This window comes from Anabrus simplex, chromosome 1 (genome assembly GCF_040414725.1).
Source record: "Anabrus simplex isolate iqAnaSimp1 chromosome 1, ASM4041472v1, whole genome shotgun sequence".
NCBI lineage: Eukaryota > Metazoa > Arthropoda > Insecta > Orthoptera > Tettigoniidae > Anabrus > Anabrus simplex.
In genome coordinates, this window is record NC_090265.1 from 33,503,173 (window position 1) to 33,526,445 (window position 23,273).

Consider the following 23,273-nt stretch of genomic DNA (forward strand, 5'->3'; position numbering starts at 1 on the left):
ACGCATGCGCAAAGCAGATGACGTCATGGTTTATGCACTGATATTCCCACTAGCGAGGAGCACGGTAAGGTACGTGCTTTGCCGTCTTGAGCAATCCTCAAACCAGTGGCAGTATTACAGTTGACCACAAGTGGCCGCCTCCTCCCCTATTACTGTTAGCCACAGCCCCGCAGGAGATACTATTGCATTACATTAACGGCAGATTTCGCTAGTAATTCTGAATAGGCATTTTCTAGCTCGTGAACAGGTGTTCACAATTGCGGGAAGAAGTTTGCTTTACCTTGTGACTGGAAAATCTTTTCAATTGAAATTTATTTGAGTGTTGTGTTTTGCTTCTCTGTTTGTATGGTTTGTAACCATGGTATTCTTTGTGTAAGAGGAAATGAATTCAGTTCAGTTAATTTTAACCAGCGAAATATTAACCGTCCGCCTATGTGGTGTAGGCCCTAGTGGTTAGTGTGAATAGCTGTTACCGCCGGAGGCCCGGTTCGATTCCCGGCTCTGCCACGAAATTTGAAGAGTGGTACGAGGGCTGGAACTGGGTCCACTCAGCTTCTGGAGGTCAACTGAGTAGAGGTGGGTTCGATTCCCACCTCAGCCATCCTCAAAATGCTTTTCAACTTCTTCTCCAGGCAAATGCCGGGATGGTACCTAACTTAAGGCCACGGCCGCTTCCTTCCGTCTTCCTTGTCTATCCCTTCCAATTTTCCCATCGCCCACTAAGGCCCCTGTTCAGCATAGTAGGTGAGGCCGCCTGGGCTAGGTACTGGTTATCCTCCCCAGTTGTATCCCCCGACCTAATGTCTCACGCTCCAGAACACTGCCCTTGAAGGCGGTAGAGGTGGGATCGCTCGCTGAATCCGAGGGAAAAACCAACCCTGGAGGGTAAACAGATTAAGAAAGAAATATTAACCTATCAGGGGAAGTTAGAAATTATAAGGCTTGAACCGGTCAGACCAGATTTGATTATTGAGAACCTTACAAAAACTGACAAACGCGACTATAGGCGTGAGTTTAAGAGAGAAATGTACTAAACACGCAAGTGGCTCTGTGGATGGTGGTCTAGGAGTGCGCCTTTTTGTTTGCCCTGTTTATTGTTCAACAAAGAAAGAAGTGTATGGAATTTAGCTGGGTGCACAGACATTGCTCATTTGAGTGCAAAAATAAATTAACATGAAAAGTTTCATGCACACAAAAAACGCGAGTATTGAATTCCCTACGCTAGTGTTGTCTGTAATTTCCAAGACGAGAAAAAATTAACATGTGATAGAGCAGAACCCTGATTAACCGAGATAATGTGGAGACTATTGGGGTCAATTCGGAAACAAATATTTTAAAAAATTCGACCGGTAAATGCGGCACACATTATTTCCATGCTTCTCGTCGTACCTAGGTGAACTTCGTGCTATTTAAAAACCAAGAATAGTGCTCGCATCCTTCAATATCCGCAGTGTACTAAATTGATTATGAATTTTACTTTTGTTCTACACTAACAGATTAGTCCAGTATAAAATTTATCCTCGGTTACAGGGGTTCTACCATATTATTTGTGAAAAAGGAACCGTACAAGGAACATTTGGTGAAGTGATTTATGTACCTATGTTACTTTCTTGCTGATTTGAGACATGAACAAAAATGTTGTTGTGAACCCCCTAAAAATTTTGTCACGAGCCGCCACTGCTTGAGGATGATGAACAGAAAGAAACAGACAGCGGCAATCCAATTCAAGATTGGACGGACTCGTCTCAAAACAGGTTTCGGTTGGAGAAGGAGACTGTGGCGTCCTTGTTACGTCGAGTTCCCTCCTCGTAGAAATAAATCTAGTTTCGCCAAGAAGTCGTCTCAAGTCAGTGAGCATTTCAGTTTCAAATCCACTAAAATATGACGCTCTCATTCGCCCTTCTCTTTCCATATCGACTGACACTGATAAGGATAACCTAACGAAACAATATTAATAAATCTTGGAAATAAGGGGCTGTAATAGAAGATATTATTTAAATTATTAGGACAAGGAGAAAAATCATTATAAAACTTTTTTAAGAACAAATAATTTAAATACATAATATTTTCTTTCTTTCTTAATCCATTTAGCCTCCAGAGTTGATTTTTCCCTCAGACTAAGCGAGGGATCCCACCTCTACCACCGCAAGGACAGTGTCCTGGAGCGTGAGACTTTGGGTCGGAGCATACAACTGGGGAGGAGGAGGAACAGTATCTCGCCCCGGTGGCGTCACCTACTATACTGAACAGGAGCCTCGTGAGGGAGGGGGATGGAAAGATTAGAAGTTCGTGGCCTTAAGTTAGGTACCATCCCGACATTTGACTGGAGGAGAAGTGGAAAACCACAGGAATCAACTTCGAGGATGGTTGGGGTGGGAATCGATCGAACCAACCTCTACTCAGTTGACCTCCGCAGGCTGACCGTTTCAGCCCTCGTACCACTTTTCAAATAATATTATTACACTGACTGACAGAGCAAATGCAACACCAAGGAGGAGTGGTTCGAAAGGGATGAAAGTTGGGGAAAAAACAGAGTCAGCACGGAAGAATAATTGATGTTTATTTCAAACCGATATGCAGGTTACACAATGCGCACGGCATCGACTCAGTAGGATGTAGGACCACCGCGAGCGGCGATGCACGCAGAAACACGTCGAGGTACAGAGTCAATAAGAGTGCGGATGGTGTCCTGAGGGATGGTTCTCCATTATCTGTCAACCATTTGGCACAGTTGGTCGTCCGTACGAGGCTGGGGCAGAGTTTGCAAACGGCGTCCAATGAGATCCCACACGTGTTCGATTGGTGAGAGATCCGGAGAGTACGCTGGCCACGGAAGCATCTGTACACCTCGTAGAGCCTGTTGGGAGATGCGAGCAGTGTGTGGGCGGGCATTATCCTGCTGAAACAGAGCATTGGGCAGCCCCTGAAGGTACGGGAGTGCCACCGGCCGCAGCACATGCTGCACGTGCCTTGAATACGCACTAGAGGTGACGTGGAATCATACGCAATAGCGCCCCAAACCATGATGCCGCGTTGTCTAGCGGTAGGGCGCTCCACAGTTACTGCCGGATTTGACCTTTCTCCACGCCGACGCCACACTCGTCTGCGGTGACTATCACTGACAGAACAGAAGCGTGACTCATAGGAGAACACGACGTTCCGCCATTCCCTCATCCAAGTCGCTCTAGCCCGGCACCATGCCAGGCGTGCACGTCTATGCTGTGGAGTCAATGGTAGTCTTCTGAGCGGACGCCGGGAGTGCAGGCCTCCTTCAACCAATCGACGGGAAATTGTTCTGGTCGATATTGGAACAGCCAGGGTGTCTTGCACATGCTGAAGAATGGCGGTTGACGTGGCGTGCGGGGCTGCCACCGCTTGGCGGCGGATGCGCCGATCCTCGCGTGCTGACGTCACTGGGGCTGCGCCTGGACCCCTCGCACGTGCCACATGTCCCTGCGCCAACCATCTTCGCCACAGGCGCTGCACCGTGGACACATCCCTATGGGTATCGGCTGCGATTTGACGAAGCGACCAACCTGCCCTTCTCAGCCCGATCACCATACCCCTCGTAAAGTCGTCTGTCTGCTGGAAATGCCTCCGTTGACGGCGGCCTGGCATTCTTAGCTATACACGTGTCCTGTGGCACACGACAACACGTTCTACAATGACTGTCGGCTGAGAAATCACGGTACGAAGTGGGCCATTCGCCAACGCCGTGTCCCATTTATCGTTCGCTACGTGCGCAGCACAGCGGCGCATTTCACATCATGAGCATACCTCAGTGACGTCAGTCTACCCTGCAATTGGCATAAAGTTCTGACCACTCCTTCTTGGTGTTGCATTTGCTCTGTCAGTCAGTGTATATATAATTATATATTAATATTAACAGGACAAAGTTCCTGAACGCCAGAAAGCTACAACGTAAGTCTGACAGGATAAAACTATCACAAATTGAACAAGACTTCCAGAAAACCAATACTCTAAATTTCTATAGAACTTATAAGAGCAATCTCAATAAATACAATCCTCCAAGCCTACAATTCAGAAGCGCCAACTGTAAAATGGCTCACAGTGATAAGGTCGATTGCCAAATTCTGGCGAATTATTTTGCATCTCTTTTGAACTGTAAAGCTCCAAATTCCACATTTCCTTTTGAAGACGTTGTGCGGATTCATCCCGATTCATCACCACCAACGAAAGAAGAACTCGAACATATTATTCAGTCACTTAAAGACAATAAGGCGCCAGCCGTGGACTTTATAATGGCTGAACCTTGAAATTATGCAGATGACAAATGTCTGGATAAACTAACGGAAATTATCTGCGAGATTTGGGAAACAGATACTTCCGAATGACTGAACTTCAGCTTTGATTCGCCCCCTTCATAAGAAAGGCGATAAAACAGACGTGAATAACTACACTCGATGTATCTCTCCTGCTGAAAACATTCAAGTCAAAAGCCCTTCAAATGAGGTCAGAAGAACAAGCGGAACCATTAATCGGTGAATATCAAGGAGGTTTCAGTCCAACTCCTTGGCTGAATGGGCAGCGTTGAGGCCGTCTGTTCAGAGGGTCCCGGCTTCGATTCCCGGCCGGGTCGCGGCTTTTAATAGCGTCTGATTAATTCTTCTGGCTCGGGGACTGGCTTTTTGTGTTTGTCCTAACACTTTCCTCTTCATACTCAGACAACACACTACACTACCAACCACCACAAGAACACGAAATAGTGATTACATCCCTCCATATAGGGTTGGTGTCGGGAAAGGCATCCGGTCATAAAACAGGGCCAAGTCCAGATGTGCGATACAGTTCGCACTCGGGATCACACAGATGTGGAAAAAGCAGTGGTATAATAATAAGAATAAGAAGAGAAGATCAAGGAGGTTTCAGGAAAGGGCGTTCTTGCATCGAACCAATCTTGAAACTCAAATCCATCCTTTCATGTTTGAAACTCAGGAATACAGAATTTGTGGTGACATTCACAGACTTCAAAATAGCATATGCCTAGATACATCGTACTACGCTGATCGGAATTTTAGAGGAATTTGGCGAACATTGAGCAACACCACTTCGAAAGTGCAGAGATTTCAGACCCTTTGAAATCAAGACAGGAGTTAGGCAAGGCGATGGTCTATCATCTCTACTCTTCAGATGTGTCCTTGGAAAGGTCATCCAAGAGTGGTGCGATTAACTGATTATTCAAGGATTTCACATCGGTGTCAGGCTATGGTTAGAGCCCTGCACCGATATACAAAATATTATCCGCATTTCCTTTATCCGCAACCGCGAATGGATATCCGCGGATATTGTAGATATTTAAGTAGAGTATATTACACGCAAGGTATTGAAACTGATAGACCTGTTAACATAACACAATAGGCCTGACACCTGGCATCAGAACCCCTACAGTCACAGGGTTATGAGGGATTTTCTCTTGCGACAACTACCGACGTATTGACCTTTGTTCTTTCCTTCAACTAATTGTGGGAAGGAGCCAGTTAGGCTTAGGTCAAATTTACAACTTTATGGTCTCAAGGCTATTTATATATCACTATTCTCCCATACCACTGTCAAGGGTCGCCTAACCACAAGAAAAAATAGTATACCTGATTGAAAATCTATACACTTCATTATTTAGAAATTATCAGAATAATTATCCGCACTGCTATACACAGTTTGTATCCGCCAAGACACTAACGTCGCGGATATCCAGCTATGCTGCAAAAGCCCAGATTGTGTTGATTGCCAGGCCTTTGCCGATTATCTTGAATATTTTTCCGATTCCTTAAATACGGCCATAGAACTTAACGTAGATCCTTCCCTTCATATTCTTTTTTTCTCTTCTCATTGCTTTTTCCTTTCTTGTACATAATGTAACATTTATTTATTAATGTACTATACCGTTACTTGTGTAATGTCAGTATTTTTCTTACTGTTCCTCTACATGTTCTTCGTTTAACTTTCAATCTTTAACATTTTCGTACTTATCATTCGCCATTATTTTTATATTTTTGTTTTGTTTTTGCTGGTGGCTTTACGTCGCACCGACCCAGATAGGTCTTATGGCGACGACGGGAGATTAAAGGCCTAGGAGTTGGAAGGAAGCGGCCGTGGTCTTAATTAAGGTATAGCCCCAGCATTTGCCTGGTGTGAAAATGTGAAACCATGGAAAACCATCTTCAGGGCTGCCGACAGTGGGATTCGAACCCACTATCTCGCGGATGCAAGCTCACAGTCGCGCCCTTAACCTCACGGCCAACTCACCCGGTATTTGTATAGTTATTTCCCTACATTTCTCATGTTAGTTCTTAATTTTCTTCCACTAGTTTTGTCATTAGTTAATTTTTTATCGTTGCTCTTTCATTAATAGTTTTAAAGTTTGCATTGTGCCACTCTATTGTACATATATTTTTTTCACTGCGGAAATCTGTAATTCGGCATCTCGTTGCTTTGGTTGCTTAAATAAATAAATAAATAAATAAATAAATAAATAAATAAATAAATAAATAAATAAATAAATAAATAAATAAACCTGTTTATCTATCTATCTTTCTATCTATATCTATCTATCTACCACTATTTCTAATTATATAATCTACCCTTCGATCTATCTATCTATCTATCTATCTATCTATATTTCTAATAATATAATATATCCTTGGATCTCTCTATCTATCTATCTATCTATCTATCTATCTATCTATCTATCTATCTATCTAATAGTGAAATAACCGGGCGAGTTGGCCGTGCGCGTAGAGGCGCGCGGCTGTGAGCTTGCACCCGGGAGATAGTAGGTTCGAATCCCACTATCGGCAGCCCTGAAGATGGTTTTCCGTGGTTTCCCATTTTCACACCAGGCAAATGCTGGGGCTGTACCTTAATTAAGGCCACGGCCGCTTCCTTCCAACTCCTAGGCCTTTCCTATCCCATCGTCGCCATAAGACCTATCTGTGTCGGTGCGACGTAAAGCCCCTAGCAATAAATAGTGAAATAAGTTGTTTCTTTTTAGTTTTAGTAAACATGGCAGAGGACGGCAGATCTTTTTTGGCCTACGATGGACAAAGACGTAATTCCAATCCCGACTTCTGTTTCGCTCCATTTGAGACGCGCGAAGGAATGTTTCGAGAGGCAAGTCGTCCACAACGAGTTAGTGTTACAGGTGTACGTCACGATCAGTGGTTTTACTACGCCTGCATTCTATGTCGGAAGTTTGTAAGCCATAAGTCCACCGACTTCCTGTCACTAAGTGGCGTGAGTCTTCCTGCTTGAATTACACGAAGTCCTTGGCCGTGAGGACTTGAGAGTCGACAGCCCACGAGAAGTTGATGCAGTAACAGGTTATCTACCCGCTCTTCTCTTGTGTAGCGAGGCTAACATAAATTCTAGGCGTTCTAACGGGCCGCACCCCTAATGTTTATGCAAAACTCATAGCATAACCGTAGTGCAGGACAGACTACACCTATTACTGCATACAAATCCGGGCTCTACTGATATTAAAAATTCCCATTGTGCTACCACCCTGACGGACCTTGTCTGTCAAGCGACCGCTGCTCAGCTCGAGGTGAAGTGTGGTCAGCACGATGAATCCTCTTCGCTATCATTCTTGACTTTTTAGACCGGGGCTGCCATCTCACCGTCAATAGCTCAGCTGTAATAACGTAGGCTGAATGAACCTCAAGCCAGCCCTTAGAACTAGGTAAAAATACTTGACCTGGCCGGGAATCGAATCCGGGACCTCCGGGTGAGAGGCAGACATGCTACCACCCCCAGACCGTGGGGCCGACGACTGATAAATAGAGAGCGGAACTGATGCTAACACCTTTCCTTTAATACATACGTGTTTGAGGAAGTATTTAGCTTTGCAAACTTAATTATGTCTAAATAAAGATGTTCTACAATGCCTAAAAAGGCCAGTTTTAACGTTAGAACCCATTTTAAACATGCACACATCTTCATTATAGACTGTTATGCCTCTCAGCATTCAGTCTGCAAGCCTTTACTAACCGCTACCACAATCCTCTATTTGTAACTAGTTCTGTGTCCTCGTTTAGTTCTATACCTCTATCTTTAAATCGTTAGAAACTGGGTCTAACCATCGTCGTCTTCGTCTCCTTCTACTACTCTTACCCTCCATACAGAGTCATTATTCTCCTAGGTAACCTATCCTCCTCCATTCGACTCACGTGACCCAACCACCGAAGCCGGTTTATGCGTACAGCTTCATCCATCGAGTTCATTCCTAACTTAGCCTTTACCTCCTCATTCCGAGTACTCTCCTGACATTATTCCCATCTGTTTGTACCAGCAATCATTCTCGCTACTTCCATGCCTGTTACTTCTAACATACCTATAGATATCATATCCTGAATCCACCAGCTTTCACTCCTGTAAAGCAAAGTTGGTTTGCAAACAGACCGTTGTAAAGATAGTTTCGTCCGGGAGCTGACTACCTTCTTACAACATACTCTTCATCGCAACTGTGAACTCACTGCAATGGCTTCGCTGCACCTTGAGTCAAGCTCACTCACTGTACTACCATCCTGGGAGAATACACATCCTAAATACTTGAAATGACCTACCTGTTCCAGCTTTGTATTCCCAACCTGACATTCAGTTCTCTTAGATTTCTTCCCTACAGATATAAGTTTAGTCTCGGGAAGGCTATCTGTCACGTCATATTCATTGCACCTATTTTCAAGTTCCAAACTTTCAGCACAATCTCCCATTAAGGCCAAATCATCAGCATAGGCCAAACTGCTTACTACATTTCCACCTAACGGAATCCCTCCCTACAATTTTGTATCTTTCAGTAGATGGTCCATGTAAATTACGAACAAAAGAAAGTGTAATATTACAGCTTTATCTAACCCCTGTAAGTACCTTAAACCAAGAACTCATTCTAAAGTTTTTAAAAAAATATCGCTTTGCATTTTCTGTCTACTATTTTTCTTAACAATTTGTACTGCTCACATTCCAAGACGGACAACAACCCCTTCATTTTCCCGCCTTCGGAAGTCCAGCAATCGGCGACACGATAAGGAAGTAGCTGATACCCACCCCTTCTTATTCAATATTACAATTCCAGCTTTTACCAGAATGGCAACGGCACACCTCCCTATCTACCAGAAATCATTCGGCCTTTGACTTGCAAGCACGCAGAATCGGTTGTGGCGCAACTTGATCTGCGTATTGTCAAGAAAAACTTGTGGGGAAGAAAGTTGGACATTGCACTGATGAGAAACATTAATCGCTGCCGTCAATGTTTTGGTGGGAAGGAACAACTAAGTTGGAACTGAATTACCAGGACGTCTCATTCCCAATCTAAGATATTGTCCCATTTCTTCAGTCGATGTTGAACGCTCACGGGGTTCATTATAAGTACCTAGGTGTTAATATAAGGACATATCTTTATTGGAATAATAATATAAACGGGATTGTGAATAAAGGTTATAGATCTCTTCAAACGGTTATGAAAGTATTTAGGGGTTGTAGTAAGTAGATAAAGGAGAGGGCATGTATGTTTCTAGTGTATGGGATTCTTACCAGGATTACGTGATATGAGAATTGAAAAAGATCCGAGGAAACCGGCTCGAATTTTTCTTGGCGTTTTCCGAAAAAAGAGTAGGGTTATGAAAATGTTGCAAACTTTCGGCTGGGAAGACTTGGCGGTAAGGAGACGAGCTCCTCTACTAAGCGGTATGCTTCGTGCTGCCAGTGGTAAGGTGGCGTGGAATGATATAAGTAGAAGAATACGCTTGAGTGGAGTTTTTAAAAGTAGGAAAGATCATAATATGGAGATAAAGTTGGAATTCAAGAAGACAAAGTAGGTCAAATATACTTTTATAGGGGATTGGAATAATTCATCAATGAAATGAATTTCGATACATTTCCAACTTCTTTGAAATAATTTAAGAAAAGACTAGGTATACAGTTGATAGAGAATCCACTGTCTGGGCGACAGCTGTGAATGTCGATCATTGATGATTGACTGATAACTGATTAAAAAAAAGAAACCACTTTTCCCGTTTGCGAAAATTAAATGATCATGAATATGTCTCCAGATCATGGCCATCCATCAACGCTGCTAATTTCAGATGACAACCAGCCATAAGACACAGCCGGCACGGTTGCTAGGTAACATTGTCTGACCATCCATCCATCCATCCATCCATCCATCCATCCATCCATCCATCCATCCATCCATCCATCCATCCATCCATCCATCCATCCATCCATCCATACCTTACATCACTACCTGCACGGTTGCTAGGTAACATTGTCTGATCATCCATCCATACCTTACATCACTACCTGCACGGTTGCTAGGTAACATTGTCTGGCCATCCATCCATACCTTACATCACTGCCTGCACGGTTGCTAGGTAACATTGTCTGACCATCCATCCACACCTTACATCACTGCCGGCACGGTTGCTAGGTAACATTGTCTGACCATCCATCCATACCTTACATCACTACCTGCACGGTTGCTAGGTAACATTGTCCGACCATCCATCCACACCTTATATTACTACCTGCACGGTTGCTAGGTAACATTGTCTGACCATCCATCCATACCTTACATTACTACCTGCACGGTTGCTAGGTAACATTGTCCGACCATCCATCCACACCTTATATTACTTCCTGCACGGTTGCTAAGTAACATTGTCTGACCATCCATCCACACCTTACATCACTGCCTGCACGGTTGCTAGGTAACATTGTCTGACCATCCATCCATACCTTACATTACTACCTGCACGGTTGCTAAGTAACATTGTCTGACCATCCATCCATACCTTACATCACTACCTGCACGGTTGCTAGGTAACATTGTCTGGCCATCCATCCATACCTTACATCACTGCCTGCACGGTTGCTAGGTAACATTGTCTGACCATCCATCCATACCTTACATTACTACCTGCACGGTTGCTAGGTAACATTGTCTGACCATCCATCCACACCTTACATCACTACCTGCACGGTTGCTAGGTAACATTGTCCGACCATCCATCCACACCTTATATTACTACCTGCACGGTAGCTAGGTCACTGTCAGCCTCTACAGACCACAACCCTTCCGTCAGGGAGTGAACAATATCTCTAGTGTTTCATTCTAGATTTTTCAAATTAACTTGGCGATACACTTACCTGCAGGCTGGCGCAGCCCTTAAGTATGCCCTCCTCTATGCCCTTAATAAGGTTGCCGCTCAAATCCAAGACTCGGAGCTGGCCGAGACCATGAAACTCGCTGCTCGAGAAGATGGGGTTTAAGTTGTCTCCCAAGAGATTGTCCGCCAGCAGTAACTCCTGAAGCGTGTCTTGGAGTCCTTGGAGTAACCTGCAAACAAGAAGGAATTGATCATATAGAAATTGCTTCTAAAGAGTGACTAAAATTTAAAAAATAGCTACAAAAATATATTTTTAACATATCACACGTTCAGACATGTTCTACGGCACGTCACAAAGTCATAAATAGAGCCCGAAGTGAGTATACTTTAGCCTGCATAACGGTCATGCTTTGAGTTTTGCATAAACATTAGGGGTACGACCCATCAGAACCCCTAGAATTTATGTTATTCTCGCTACATTACGACTCTTACCAACAACCAGATTAATTTGTATTCCAACCTATTACTGGCTACAAGTCCGGCTCCATCGCTAAATAGTTAGCGTGCTGGCGTTTGGTCCAAGGGCTTCCGTGTTCGATTCGAAGCAGGCCCGGAGATTTTAACCTTAATTGCTTAATTCCGATGGGTCGGGGAGAGGGGAGAGATTGGTTGTGTGTGTCGTAGTGAACGTTAGAAATCATCTTGCGTAGGGTCATATCCTCTCAAACGCGCAAGTCGCCTATACAGTGTTAACTCTGCGGGATCTAGTCATAGAGGAGAAGCAAGTGGTTTTGTACATTTCACGTGCGTTTGTCCGAGGAAAACAATGGAGCTGTCAAGTCCAGGTGTCCACAAACATAATTGGTCGAAGGTTTGACGCTTACTTTTTATTAAACAAGCCGAATGGATCTACCTAGTTCTATCAAACATTAAAGCCGAAAAGACACCACATTGGTGCAAAACTCGGTATTAAAAATAATCAATTCTAGTAATTGTAATTCTAGTAATAGTTGACAAGCTAGTGAATTTAGAAAGAAGAGGAATCTCATATCACAAATCTGAAACCAACTTTGGTTTTCCTGCTACCGGGCGAGTTGGCCGTGCGCGTAGAGGCGCGCGGCTGTGAGCTTGCATCCGGGAGATAGTAGGTTCGAATCCCACTATCGGCAGCCCTGAAGATGGTTTTCCGTGGTTTCCCATTTTCACACCAGGCAAATGCTGGGGCTGTACCTTAATTAAGGCCACGGCCGCTTCCTTCCAACTCCTAGGCCTTTCCTATCCCATCGTCGCCATAAGACCTATCTGTGTCGGTGCGACGTAAAGCCCCTAGCAAAAAAAAAAAAAGGTTTTCCTGCTAGGTTAAACATAATTATAAATAAGCTGCTTGAAAAAGTTTGGTTGTAGCTGTCTGATTTTGTTGTACAGAGATATGCCTACGACAACATGACATTCCTGAGTTTTTCGTGCAGCTGTGAACTTGCATTCGAGAGATAGTGGGTTCGAATCCCACAGTCGGCAATTCTGAACATGGTTTCCTGTTGTTTTCCATTTTTACACCAGGCGAATGCAGGGGCACAGCTTCTCAATTCTAGCCCTTTCCCATCCTCCCGTCGCCGAAAACCTTCGATATGTTAGAATGACGTTAAAGAAGTAACGAAAATATCTGGGTTTTGTTAACTTGCACCATGAGTAGAGATGCTAGCCTCTATCACGGTGTTCGGTAGGAGCTTTTCGGGACATGTAAATGCCCCAAATTTCATCAAAATTACAATGGAACGTTAATAAAAATACCTTGATTTTATACACACGTCTGTTTTATGAATTAGCGTATATCGAATATTCCTCAGCTGAGGATGATAACTTGAAAGTCAAACGTTTTTGAGAATGTAGCTGTATCTGCTTCTTCGTCGGGAGTTGAATTCGTTTGGCTTCTCCCCGGGACTAATGCTTGGCTTGAGCGTGTGTTTTCGTTCATAAAGTAATTTTGGAGTGAGGGAAGGAACAGCTACCGTATTTCCTGGAAGGGATGAGTAGGTCAAGCTGGAGACCTCTCCTTGTATTATGTTTTCGACTGGTTTCCCCGTGCACCTTCTCGAACATGAAATAAGAATGTTCTGTCTGTAACCGAGCTCCGAAGATTCTAGGACTCCACCATCAGGATATAGAAAGAAGTCAGTCAGTGAGTAATGGGTGTGGGACGGCAGTAGTGCTGATTGTCGTCAGTGTCTCACCGGAGTTGCAGTATCGTCGTGCACTGAGCGGAGTACTGTGTGTGTACTGCCTTGGATTACTGAGTGGAATACTGTGTCTGTACAGCCTTTAAGTACCGAGTGGAGTACTGTGTGTGCGTACTCCCTCGGAGTCAGTATATGGAACACTTGGTGTTAGTAGTGTTGGAGTAATGATAACTGTCGTTGTAGCGAGGAGTATTGTAGAGCTGGTTAGCACTGTCGAGTTATTGCTGTTCTAAGTGTTAAGTAGTTCACTGTGTGGAGTGGCCTCGTGAATTGTCTGTGTGAGTGGCAGACCTTCCCTGTGTCGATCCAAGGAACAGTCGTCGTGTATTGTGGAGGTCAGCAGCCCTGTGTTCAAACCTGTCTGTGTGCGGCTACTGTGTGTGAAGTGACTTAGCGTGCCCAGCGAAAGTGAAGTGTAAAGCCTGTCAATAAAGATGATCGCTCTTTTGAGGTAAAGAATGATCAGGTGGAGTCCTGCTGTGAGACAATTGCAAACAGACAGCAATCTGTGGAGTGTCCGTGTCTGCTTATTCCGTCATCCTGAAATAAATTAGAGCTATACAAACGAGTGTGTTTAATTCGTACCACTATTAACACAGTGTTCTGCTGCGTAACTAACTTGTTAGTATGCCGGACTTTCACTCAGGGATCCCCAGTTGGATTCCCGACTGTGTCGGGGATTTTAACTTTTACTGTTTAATTCCTCTCGCTCGTAACTGGGTGTATTCATTGTAGTGCTACATCCCCACAAACGAACAAGTCGCCTATGGACGTCAAGTCGAAAGATCTGCACAAAGACTCTCCACCTTTGTTGATGCTATTCTTCTTCTTCTTCTGCAGTATGATTGGTGGTGCTGACACCCGGGGTGGTTGATTCAGATCCGTCTTTTCCATTCATTTCTGCTGAATACTAGGTCGTCCTCCAACTCCAGTTCTTTGACATCCGAGATAACCCAGTACGCGGCTTCCCTCTTCTTCTGTTTGCGGAAGAAGGCATATCTAAGAGACACTCTGTCCGGCTCCATGGCTAAATGATTAGCGTGCTGGCCTTTAGTCACATGAGTCCTGGATTGGACTCCAGGCAGGGTCGGGAATTTTAACCATAATTGGTTAATTTCGCTGGCACGGGGGCTGGATGTGTGTGTCGTCTTCATCATCATTTCATCCTCATCACGTTGTGCAGGTTGCCTAGGGAGTCAAATCAAAAGACCTGCATCTGGCGAGCCGAACATGTCCTCAGACACTCCCGGCACTAAAAGCCATAAGCTATTTCATTACTACCTCTCTCATGACCCTTGGATCCTTTACGCAGTCCCGTATAGTTTCATTTCTGATTCTATCCTTCCTTACACGCCACATGCCCATCACAGTATTTTCATTTCTGCCACCTCTACCTTTCTTTCAGAAGCTTTTTTCATTGGCACTATATTCAAACCACAAGGACGAATAATACTTTGAGATCTGGTGGTGTCCTCTTGTCACACAGGACTCCCGTAGCTGTTCCCCAATTGTACCAGCCAGAGTAGACCCGGATATGTGTAGGTTTCTGTAAATTATACAATATTATTTTATTCATTACGGTCATCTATGGACCACTTTTACACAGTCCACCAGATCTTCTCTCAAACTTAGTCCCTTTTCTTTGCACTCCTTCACCGAGCTCGATAGCTGCAGTCGCTTAAGTGCGTCCGGCATCCAGTATTCGGGAGATAGTGGGTTCGAACTACACTGTCGGCAGCCCTGAAGATGGTTTTCCGTGGTTTTCCATTTTCATACCAGGCAAAAGGCGGGGCTGTACCTTAAATAAGACCACGGCCGCTTCCTCCTCACTCCTAGCCCTTTCCTGTCCCGTCGTTGCCATAAAACCTATCTGTGTCGGCGCAACGTAAAGCAAATAGCAAAAAAAAAAAAAAATGCACTCCTTCTGGGTGTTCTTGTCTTCAAACGAGATGTCACGTGACTTGACGAGTTTCTCTGGTGCATCCTTCATTCCCCCAATTTTCTTCCTACAGGTTGTTCTTTCCTCCTGGATCCCCACTTCTTCCAAGTCCTTGTGAACGTCTTAAGCAGATTGTGCCTTCCACTTTTCTTGTAGTCTAAGTGTCCTGTGTGCCAGTCTCTTAATGTGTCTTCTTTTCCTCGTAATAGTTGTTATCTTCTCAACGTCTTCATAAAATTCTCGATTCGATCTCAATCGGAACGTGGTTGTGAATCTAGTGACTTCCTTGGACCTAAGATTTTCCTACGGATTCTCCTTTCCCCTTTTTCAATGTCTGGGTCCGTTACCCTCGTTACGGTTTCCGCCGCATCTCCAGGGTCTCTCTTATAAACCCAGTGTTTCTACTCTGCGCCACAGCAGCTGCCTCAGCCCAACTTTACGTCGCGCGGCCGCCCTGCGTGTGTACGGTTTTATCTTACCTTATAAAATATGCTGGAAGTGTCGTCTTTCATAATGAGGGACTTCATAAGCACCATCAGGATTTTTTGCAAACCAACAGCGAGAGTTATGACTGTTCACACGACCATTAAGAAGAAACCAGACCTTATCCGGAAAGAGCACAAGCTGTGGGTCGAATGAACGACCATTCAATGATGCAAGATACTACTCACAATATCTCACTCTTGTGGCTGGATCAGCAGGTTTTAAACAATGGGCCCGTGTAAACCTGTAACAGCTTTGTAGCTCTATGTGCAGAAGAAATAGAAACCCTTACTTGTGCTAATTTTGTGAGTGATTTACTCGGCGACCGTTCTAGATTAGCACCAATGTCATCTCGCTTTTCCTGTTCGTGTACGCGCATGATTTTTATTGACCACTGAGCCAGTAGTTTCAAATTTATTTACAATTACATGAATCTATGCACCAGGATATTGCTGAACAAGTTCATCGCGTCCCTATCGAGCCGACTAGTCCTTAAAATAACTTTTACATACGAAAATACGGTGTTTAAATGATAACTGTCTCACAGCTGAGATTCAGACTGGCGACTGATGCTTGCGAGGTCGAACACGTGCACGCTCCTTGCAAGGTGAAGAACCATGCGTACCTCCCGTACAGCTGCTTAGGTCTCGGACAGTAAAAACGCCACTGGATTAAATTTTATTTCTTTCCTTGCTTTTTTTTAATTTTTAAACTTTGTTAAACAACAGCAAATAATCGGGTACAATAAGAGGCGAGTTAGATAGCTAAGCGTTACACTACTACCAAGAGCACTACTGCTCCAATCAATTACAAGTAAAGAGACGGGGCTCCAACATTTACAACATTCGAAAGAGCGTCTTTGCTCCACACAGTTACTCTCCAAAATTATTACAACCAACCTTTCCTAGGCACAATATACATTTTAACGCTAGATTAATACCACTGTCCAACCCACTCGACAGTTACATTTACATTGGAAGTTAAATTTAACAGGGCAACAAGTGCCCTTTCTACCTGGCCTTAGTGGAAAAAGAAAAGATTAACATTATTGGCAGAAAATCAAAGGTTATGAGGCGAAAACTTGCACTCCTTTGAAAATTCGCTTGAAAATTACTAAAACCCTATGTGGGCTTATGGCCTGAAGTTACAGAGGCTAAGCCTATACTACGTAGGTGACTAGAAGGAGAGAAAATTTTAAATTACAAAAGGAAGAGAGAAATTTTTAAGTTTACGAAATCATAGTCACCTCAATACCAAGTTGAAGGGGAATAGAAGAGGGTTCACACTCTTCATTCCCTAAGTTAGACTAAGGTATTAAGACTTCTTTAAAGATTTACATTAAGAAAGGATTCTGAAACCTTCCCCTCGAGTTAGCTGTCTGAGACTATTAGATGATTAAAAGATGTCTGCCATTACCTTGAGCTGGTGGGCCTTCCGGAGATGGACGAGGCAAGTCCCTGCCTCCTCTATAAATACACTCTAAACCTCTTGACTGGAGCGATCAAAGACAACATGGCCCAAAAGGTCCGAGCCTTTATAGCGGAGAGGAAGGTTCCAGAATTCTCTGGGCCGAAGCCCTGGACGCACCCGCAAATACTATTGGTTTATTAAATAAACATCAAAAATTCTTGATTGGCTACAATTTTGAACGGGCGGGAAGAGATAGAAGTGCTAGTAACCTTAGAACACGAAACAAATTCACTTTAGGCAACCAATGAAAATAAAATTATCTTGAAATGTAATTGTCCATGCTCCCACCAGAGGAGGCACATAAGTCGACAGTAGAGACATCTGACGATAAACGTTCAAACTACACAGCTTGAAGTACATGATGCAGATGGCCTCCTAAAAGGCGCTCATTTTAAATGCACGGAGCGGGTCTACCTCCGGTACAATTATTATTATTATCACCATCATTATCTCCATCATCACGAAGCGAGTGGCTACGCGGTTTGGAGCACGTAGCTGTCAGCTTGCATGCGGGAGATAGTGGGTTCAAACCCCACTGTCGAAGGTCAGTGGGTGCGAATGTTTCGAACAATGTAGGTGTATCTGCTGCTTCGACTTGAAGGAATTCGTTCTCCCTCTCCGTTGGACTAATACTTCGCTGTAGTTTCATGATGGAACTATACGGCTGCTTCCTTCCCAGATCTATCCCTTTCCTGTCCCATCATCGCCCTGATCTATATGCGCCGGTGCAGAGTAAAACAAATAACAATGGAGACACGAGTTTTACCTTCTTGGGAGCAGATGTGCTATTGTCGGGAATGGTCTTTTTGCGGACGGTTCTGTTCTGACATCCCCGATTTCGGTCCGGCATTGCCTATAAATAAGAATAATCTCTTCCTTTTTGTGTACAAGTAAAGTAGAAAATGGTGGGCCTACTCATAATTGCGCTTTAAGAATTATGCAAATATACAGACATGACAATCACTGTAGAAGGAAAACTTCGTTCAGAATATTAATGGACTAATTATTTAATAATTATGGTCCGAATTTAGTTAAGTGATGATCGATCTCTATTATTTTCTTGAATGTGTAGCAGTGAGTTACTTCTATGCTCAGGAATATCTTGGGAAGGTACAGGATCTGCCTTCAGCGTTCTTTTTAATGACAAGTCCAGGAATTCTTTTCACAAAATGCTTTACGTCGCACCGACACGGAGAGGTCTTATGGCGACGATGGGGTAGGAACGGGCTAGGAGGGGGAAGGATGCGACCGTGACCTTGCCTGAGGTGAAAATGGAAAACCACGGAAAACCATCTTCAGGGTTGCCGACAGTGGGGTTCGAACCCACTATACAAACTCACACTGCGCACCCCTAACCGCACGGGCAACTCGCCCGGTAAATTCATTTTCCAACTCTCCTTCATAGTCATGTGGGGGGCAATGCGCGGAACAAATTATTGCATGTTAAGCGTTCATTATATCGACTCTCTTGCATCGTAATACACATTTATCCCGTAATTCAATATTTTTTTGTGGGAGCTGTGGTACATTTTATTCTCAGTTCAATGGGACGTATTTTTACAGTCCGCAACAGTAATCATTCCTGCTTTTACTCATTCTGCTTACTCGTTGCATTAAACACGTAACAGACACTCAGGCAGCTGACCAAAGACCACTCACTCACGTTGTCCCTCACTGTAGGTGAGATCACAGGCCGTTACGAGAGCAATTATACTCCGTCACGTAAGTCTATACATTACTCTTTCTCCCTTGTTGGTACTGAAGGTAGTGATTTTCAGTTATTTTTTAACTATTGGGCTCGATACAGTGTCGCCAACCATCAGCGGCGGTTCGTGACCAAATTTTCAGGGGGTTCACGACAAAATTTGAGTTCACGTCTGAAATATACCAAAGTAGAATACAAAATCACTTACTTAAATCATTTCACTAAAAGTTCCTTGTACGGTTGCTTCTCTACTCGTAATATGGAAGAACCCTTATAACCGAGGATGCATTTTCCGAGACTAATCTGTGAGTATACAAGAAAATTAAAATAACGACTGCCGGGCTGAGTCGCTCAGGCTTTGGCTGGGCTGAGGCTCTGACTTTCTGATCCCGTGATTACGAAAACCACCGGGCGAGTTGGCCGTGCGCATAGAGGCGCGCGGCTGTGAGCTTGCATCCGGGAGATAGTAGGTTCGAATCCCACTATCGGCAGCCCTGAAAATGGTTTCCGTGGTTTCCCCATTTTCACACCAGGCAAATGCTGGGGCTGTAACTTAATTAAGGCCACGGCCGCTTCCTTCCAACTCCTAGGCCTTTCCTATCCTATCGTCGCCATAAGACCTATCTGTGTCGGTGCGACGTAAAGCCCTTAGCAAAAAAAAAATTACGAAAGCCAGTTCAGAATTAGCTACTAGCGAAATCTTCCGGCGATGTAATGAAATAGTAATTTCTGGGAGCTGTGGCCAACAGTGACAGGGGAGGTGGCGGACCATTGTGGTCAACCGTAATACTATCTCTGGTTTGAGGGTGGTTGTAGACGGAAAGGCACATTCCTTACCGTGCTCCTCGCGTATGGATATATCTGTGCACAAACCATGACGTCTTCTCCATGCGCATGCGTATAGTCTTAAGGTTTGTAGCAAAATCTCCAGTGTGCTCCCTGGCATTGTCAGTCGAAACGAACAGCTGTCAGTGTAACGGAGCTTCGATATAAGTCGAATGCTTTCGATCGATTGACGAAATCAGGTCTAAAAAAGGAAACAATTTTGAATTGCCGGTATCCATGAATGCGTGAATATGCCTTACAAGAGGGTGTTCACATGCTCATGTGCTCCTGAGAGCCCACCGCCACTGCTAACCATACAGTCATAGTTTATTTCCTGACTTGCGAGAATTACGTGTGTTACATTTTCGGGTATAATTAAAGCATATTTTTTTGGGGGGGGGGGGAATACCAGGCAAGTAGAAAAAAAGATGAAATGGTTTATGGAGTGTCTGAGGACAAGTTCGGCTCGCCAGATGCAGGTCTTTTGATTTGACTCCCGTAGGCGACCTGCGCGTCGTGATGAGGATGAAATGATCAGCGGAATTAACCAATTAGGGTTAAAATTCCCGACCCTACCGGCAATCGAACCCGGGACCCCTGTGACCGAAGGCCAGCACGCTAACCATTTAGCCATGGAGCCGGACACCACATAAGTAGAATTATGGCATGATCGAATAATGCATTTAATAACATAGTTGTTGTGAAAGACATCTTTTGAATTACGGTGTTATATAGTCCAATACTTAAGTATAGAAATCGATTAGCATGTCTTAAAAAGCATGAAAAATCTGCAAGAACTCACCGAAAAGAAAAGCAACACTCCCGCCTCTATAAAGATCGGTTCAGTTGAAATGGAAGGAAATTTCGTTATCAGTCTAACGTAGGGCTTCTCTAACGCCCAAAATCTCACGAGTACAAATCGAGGCGCAAGAGCTCCGTGCACTGTGCATCGCTCCCGCTCGGCACAGCTCGGACCAACGCTTCGTCTCTGGGCTACTCGGCTAAGCTCGGCTTAACTCGGTTCAATTTGGCTCGGATTTAAAGTGCTACGCACCAAGTCAGAAATAGGAAGACAGTGGGAGAGAGCGCGACAGGCGTGGGGAAAGAGAGAGACCGCGCTATTGTTCCAAATCGAGGAGTGTGGTTCTGCACTCTGGTCAACCAAGCGAACCGCGCACAGTGCATGCACCAAGCGCATGCACCCTGAGAGGCCCTGGTCTAACTGATCCTAACCTTGTCTTGCCACGACTTTGGTTCAGTTTACAGACTTAGCCTTTGTATCTTCTTATTGACTTACGTCATATGTACATGTAATATAGTTGCTTGTGTGTATTAGTACAGTGTGGTTTCTCTTCAGCCTGACAAATAATAGCAAACTTCAAGGCAAACACCGGAAAATACGGTTATAGTAATGAGTAGGCCTATATCAAAATAAAGGCAGAAGTGTATTTTCTTAATTCCCCAATGAGCTTGAAAACCGACTCAGTTACAAATATCTTGATTGATCATTTATTTATCATTTGCTTGGGTAAGGAAACCTCCATTATTGATACATTGGGGTTATGTCTTCTGATACAGGGACTGCATGGCCGAGGCGGTAAAGGCGTGCTCGGTTCGCCCGGAAGACGTAAAATTTAAGAAACGGGATTTCCACTTCCGGAGGTGCATATCGCCCTGAGGTTCACTCAGCCTACACCAAAAATGAGTATCAGGTTAATTCCTGGGGGCAAACGCGGCCGGGCGTAGAGCTAACAACTCTACCCTATCACGTGCCGCGGTTAACAATGGAGGAAGCCTTTACCTTCCACTCCTCCAAGGGCCTTCATGGCCTGTCTTTGTCTTTTATGTCTCATGATTTCAATATATAACTAGTCAATATGGCAGCAGTGATGACGCAAAAAAGAGAAGGGAATAGAGCGGTTATATTTGCCTTTTAGTTACAGCCTTACGTGTCCAGTGCTAAAGTGCGGGAAAGCGAATATGGCACCCTCTGTCGGAAATCACCTAGAACAAAGTGTGTCGTTTTCCTTTAGATCTTGTACAGATCTTGAATCAAACGATCCTAGTGTGGGTCCCATACGCTAGAACCAAACTATTATTGCGGTCTTACCAGCGACTTATACACCCTCTCCTTTACATTCTTTCTACAACTCCTAAATACCTCATAACTAGGGCCCGGATGTTTATGACCTAAAGATATTGGAAGTATGCAATCATTTATGACCTAAAAACATTAAAATATGACAATAATATGATTTCAAATTTTTAAATTAACATTATATTGAAAATATAATTTTAAAATCTAGCACATTCAATAATAATAAGTCAGTAATAATATTATTTTTATTATTATACGGTATTTTCAATTTATTTAATTACTCAATCCAGAGGTAACTGGACTCTGCACAGAATGAAATAAATGTCGCATTTTGATGGGCGATCACAAAGAATTACAATAGCAAATTACACACATTTTTAAGTTTTCAAACAGGAACGATCTTCTATTTTCACGCAACATTGACGTCTTATAACGGAGCGAAGACCACTCAACATCGCAGGATGTTATTGGGCCACATTTGAAATACGTCAAATCATTTAAGAGTTCAATTGAGGCTCACCTTTCTGTCGCTTTCTACACACCTTGCCCTCCTAATTCACATAAATATATATTTCTAAGTAAGATACTTGTAAGAAATTACAGACAACAATTAGGAGATGTGAAAAATGCGTCTTTGAGACGACTGCAAGCAGGTGTGCGAAAATGGGGTTAAAAAGATAAAAATAAGACAAAAATACGAAAATTCACGGGGAAATACGACTATCATATGAAAAATTAATGGAATATCACAAAACTTTTTTTTTTTTTTGGTTTTGCTTTACGTCGCACCGACACGGATAGGTCTTATGGCGACGAGGGGACAGGAGAGGCCTAGGAATGGGAAGGAAGCAGCCGTGGCCTTAATTAAGTACAGCTCCAGCATTCGCCTGGTGTGAAAATGGGAAACTGCGGAAAACCATCTTCAGGGCTGCCGACAGTGGGGTTCGAACCCACTATCTCCCGGGTGCGAGCTCACAGCCGCGCGCTCCTAACCGCACGACCAACTCGCCCGGTACACAAACGTTAAAAGAGCCAAAATATGACTTTATATGACCCGTGAAACTTGCATAATTTTAATCGCCGTAGATAAAATCATGCTTAAGTTGTATTTTCCATGGAAATAATATGAAGAAAAAATATGACATGTCAGACATTCGGGCCCTACTCATGATCATATGAAGAGATCTGTAACCTTTATTTAAAATCTAGTCAATGTGGTTATCCGAATGAAGATCTTCACCTAGGGCAGGTACTTACAGTTGTCCCCATAAGCCACTATGTCTTCATCAACACAACTGACTAGATTTTTCCTCTTGGTAAAACTTACAGTCCGCCTCTGTGGTGTAGTGGTTAGCGTGATTAGCTGCCAGCCCCGGAGGCCCGGGTTCGATTCCCGGCT

The 23,273-nt window shown here is 43.9% G+C and overlaps 1 protein-coding gene across 1 annotated transcript in view; it reads right to left on the reverse strand.

Annotated features, from left to right (window-relative positions):
* LOC136860408 (chaoptin) overlaps positions 1-23,273 on the reverse strand; it is a 239,596-nt gene that overhangs the window by 41,530 nt on the left and 174,793 nt on the right. Inside the window, exon 3 of the mRNA XM_068229947.1 lies at positions 11,158-11,347. Coding sequence (XP_068086048.1) covers positions 11,158-11,347 — 190 coding nt within the window. The remainder of the gene's footprint in view (positions 1-11,157; positions 11,348-23,273) is intronic.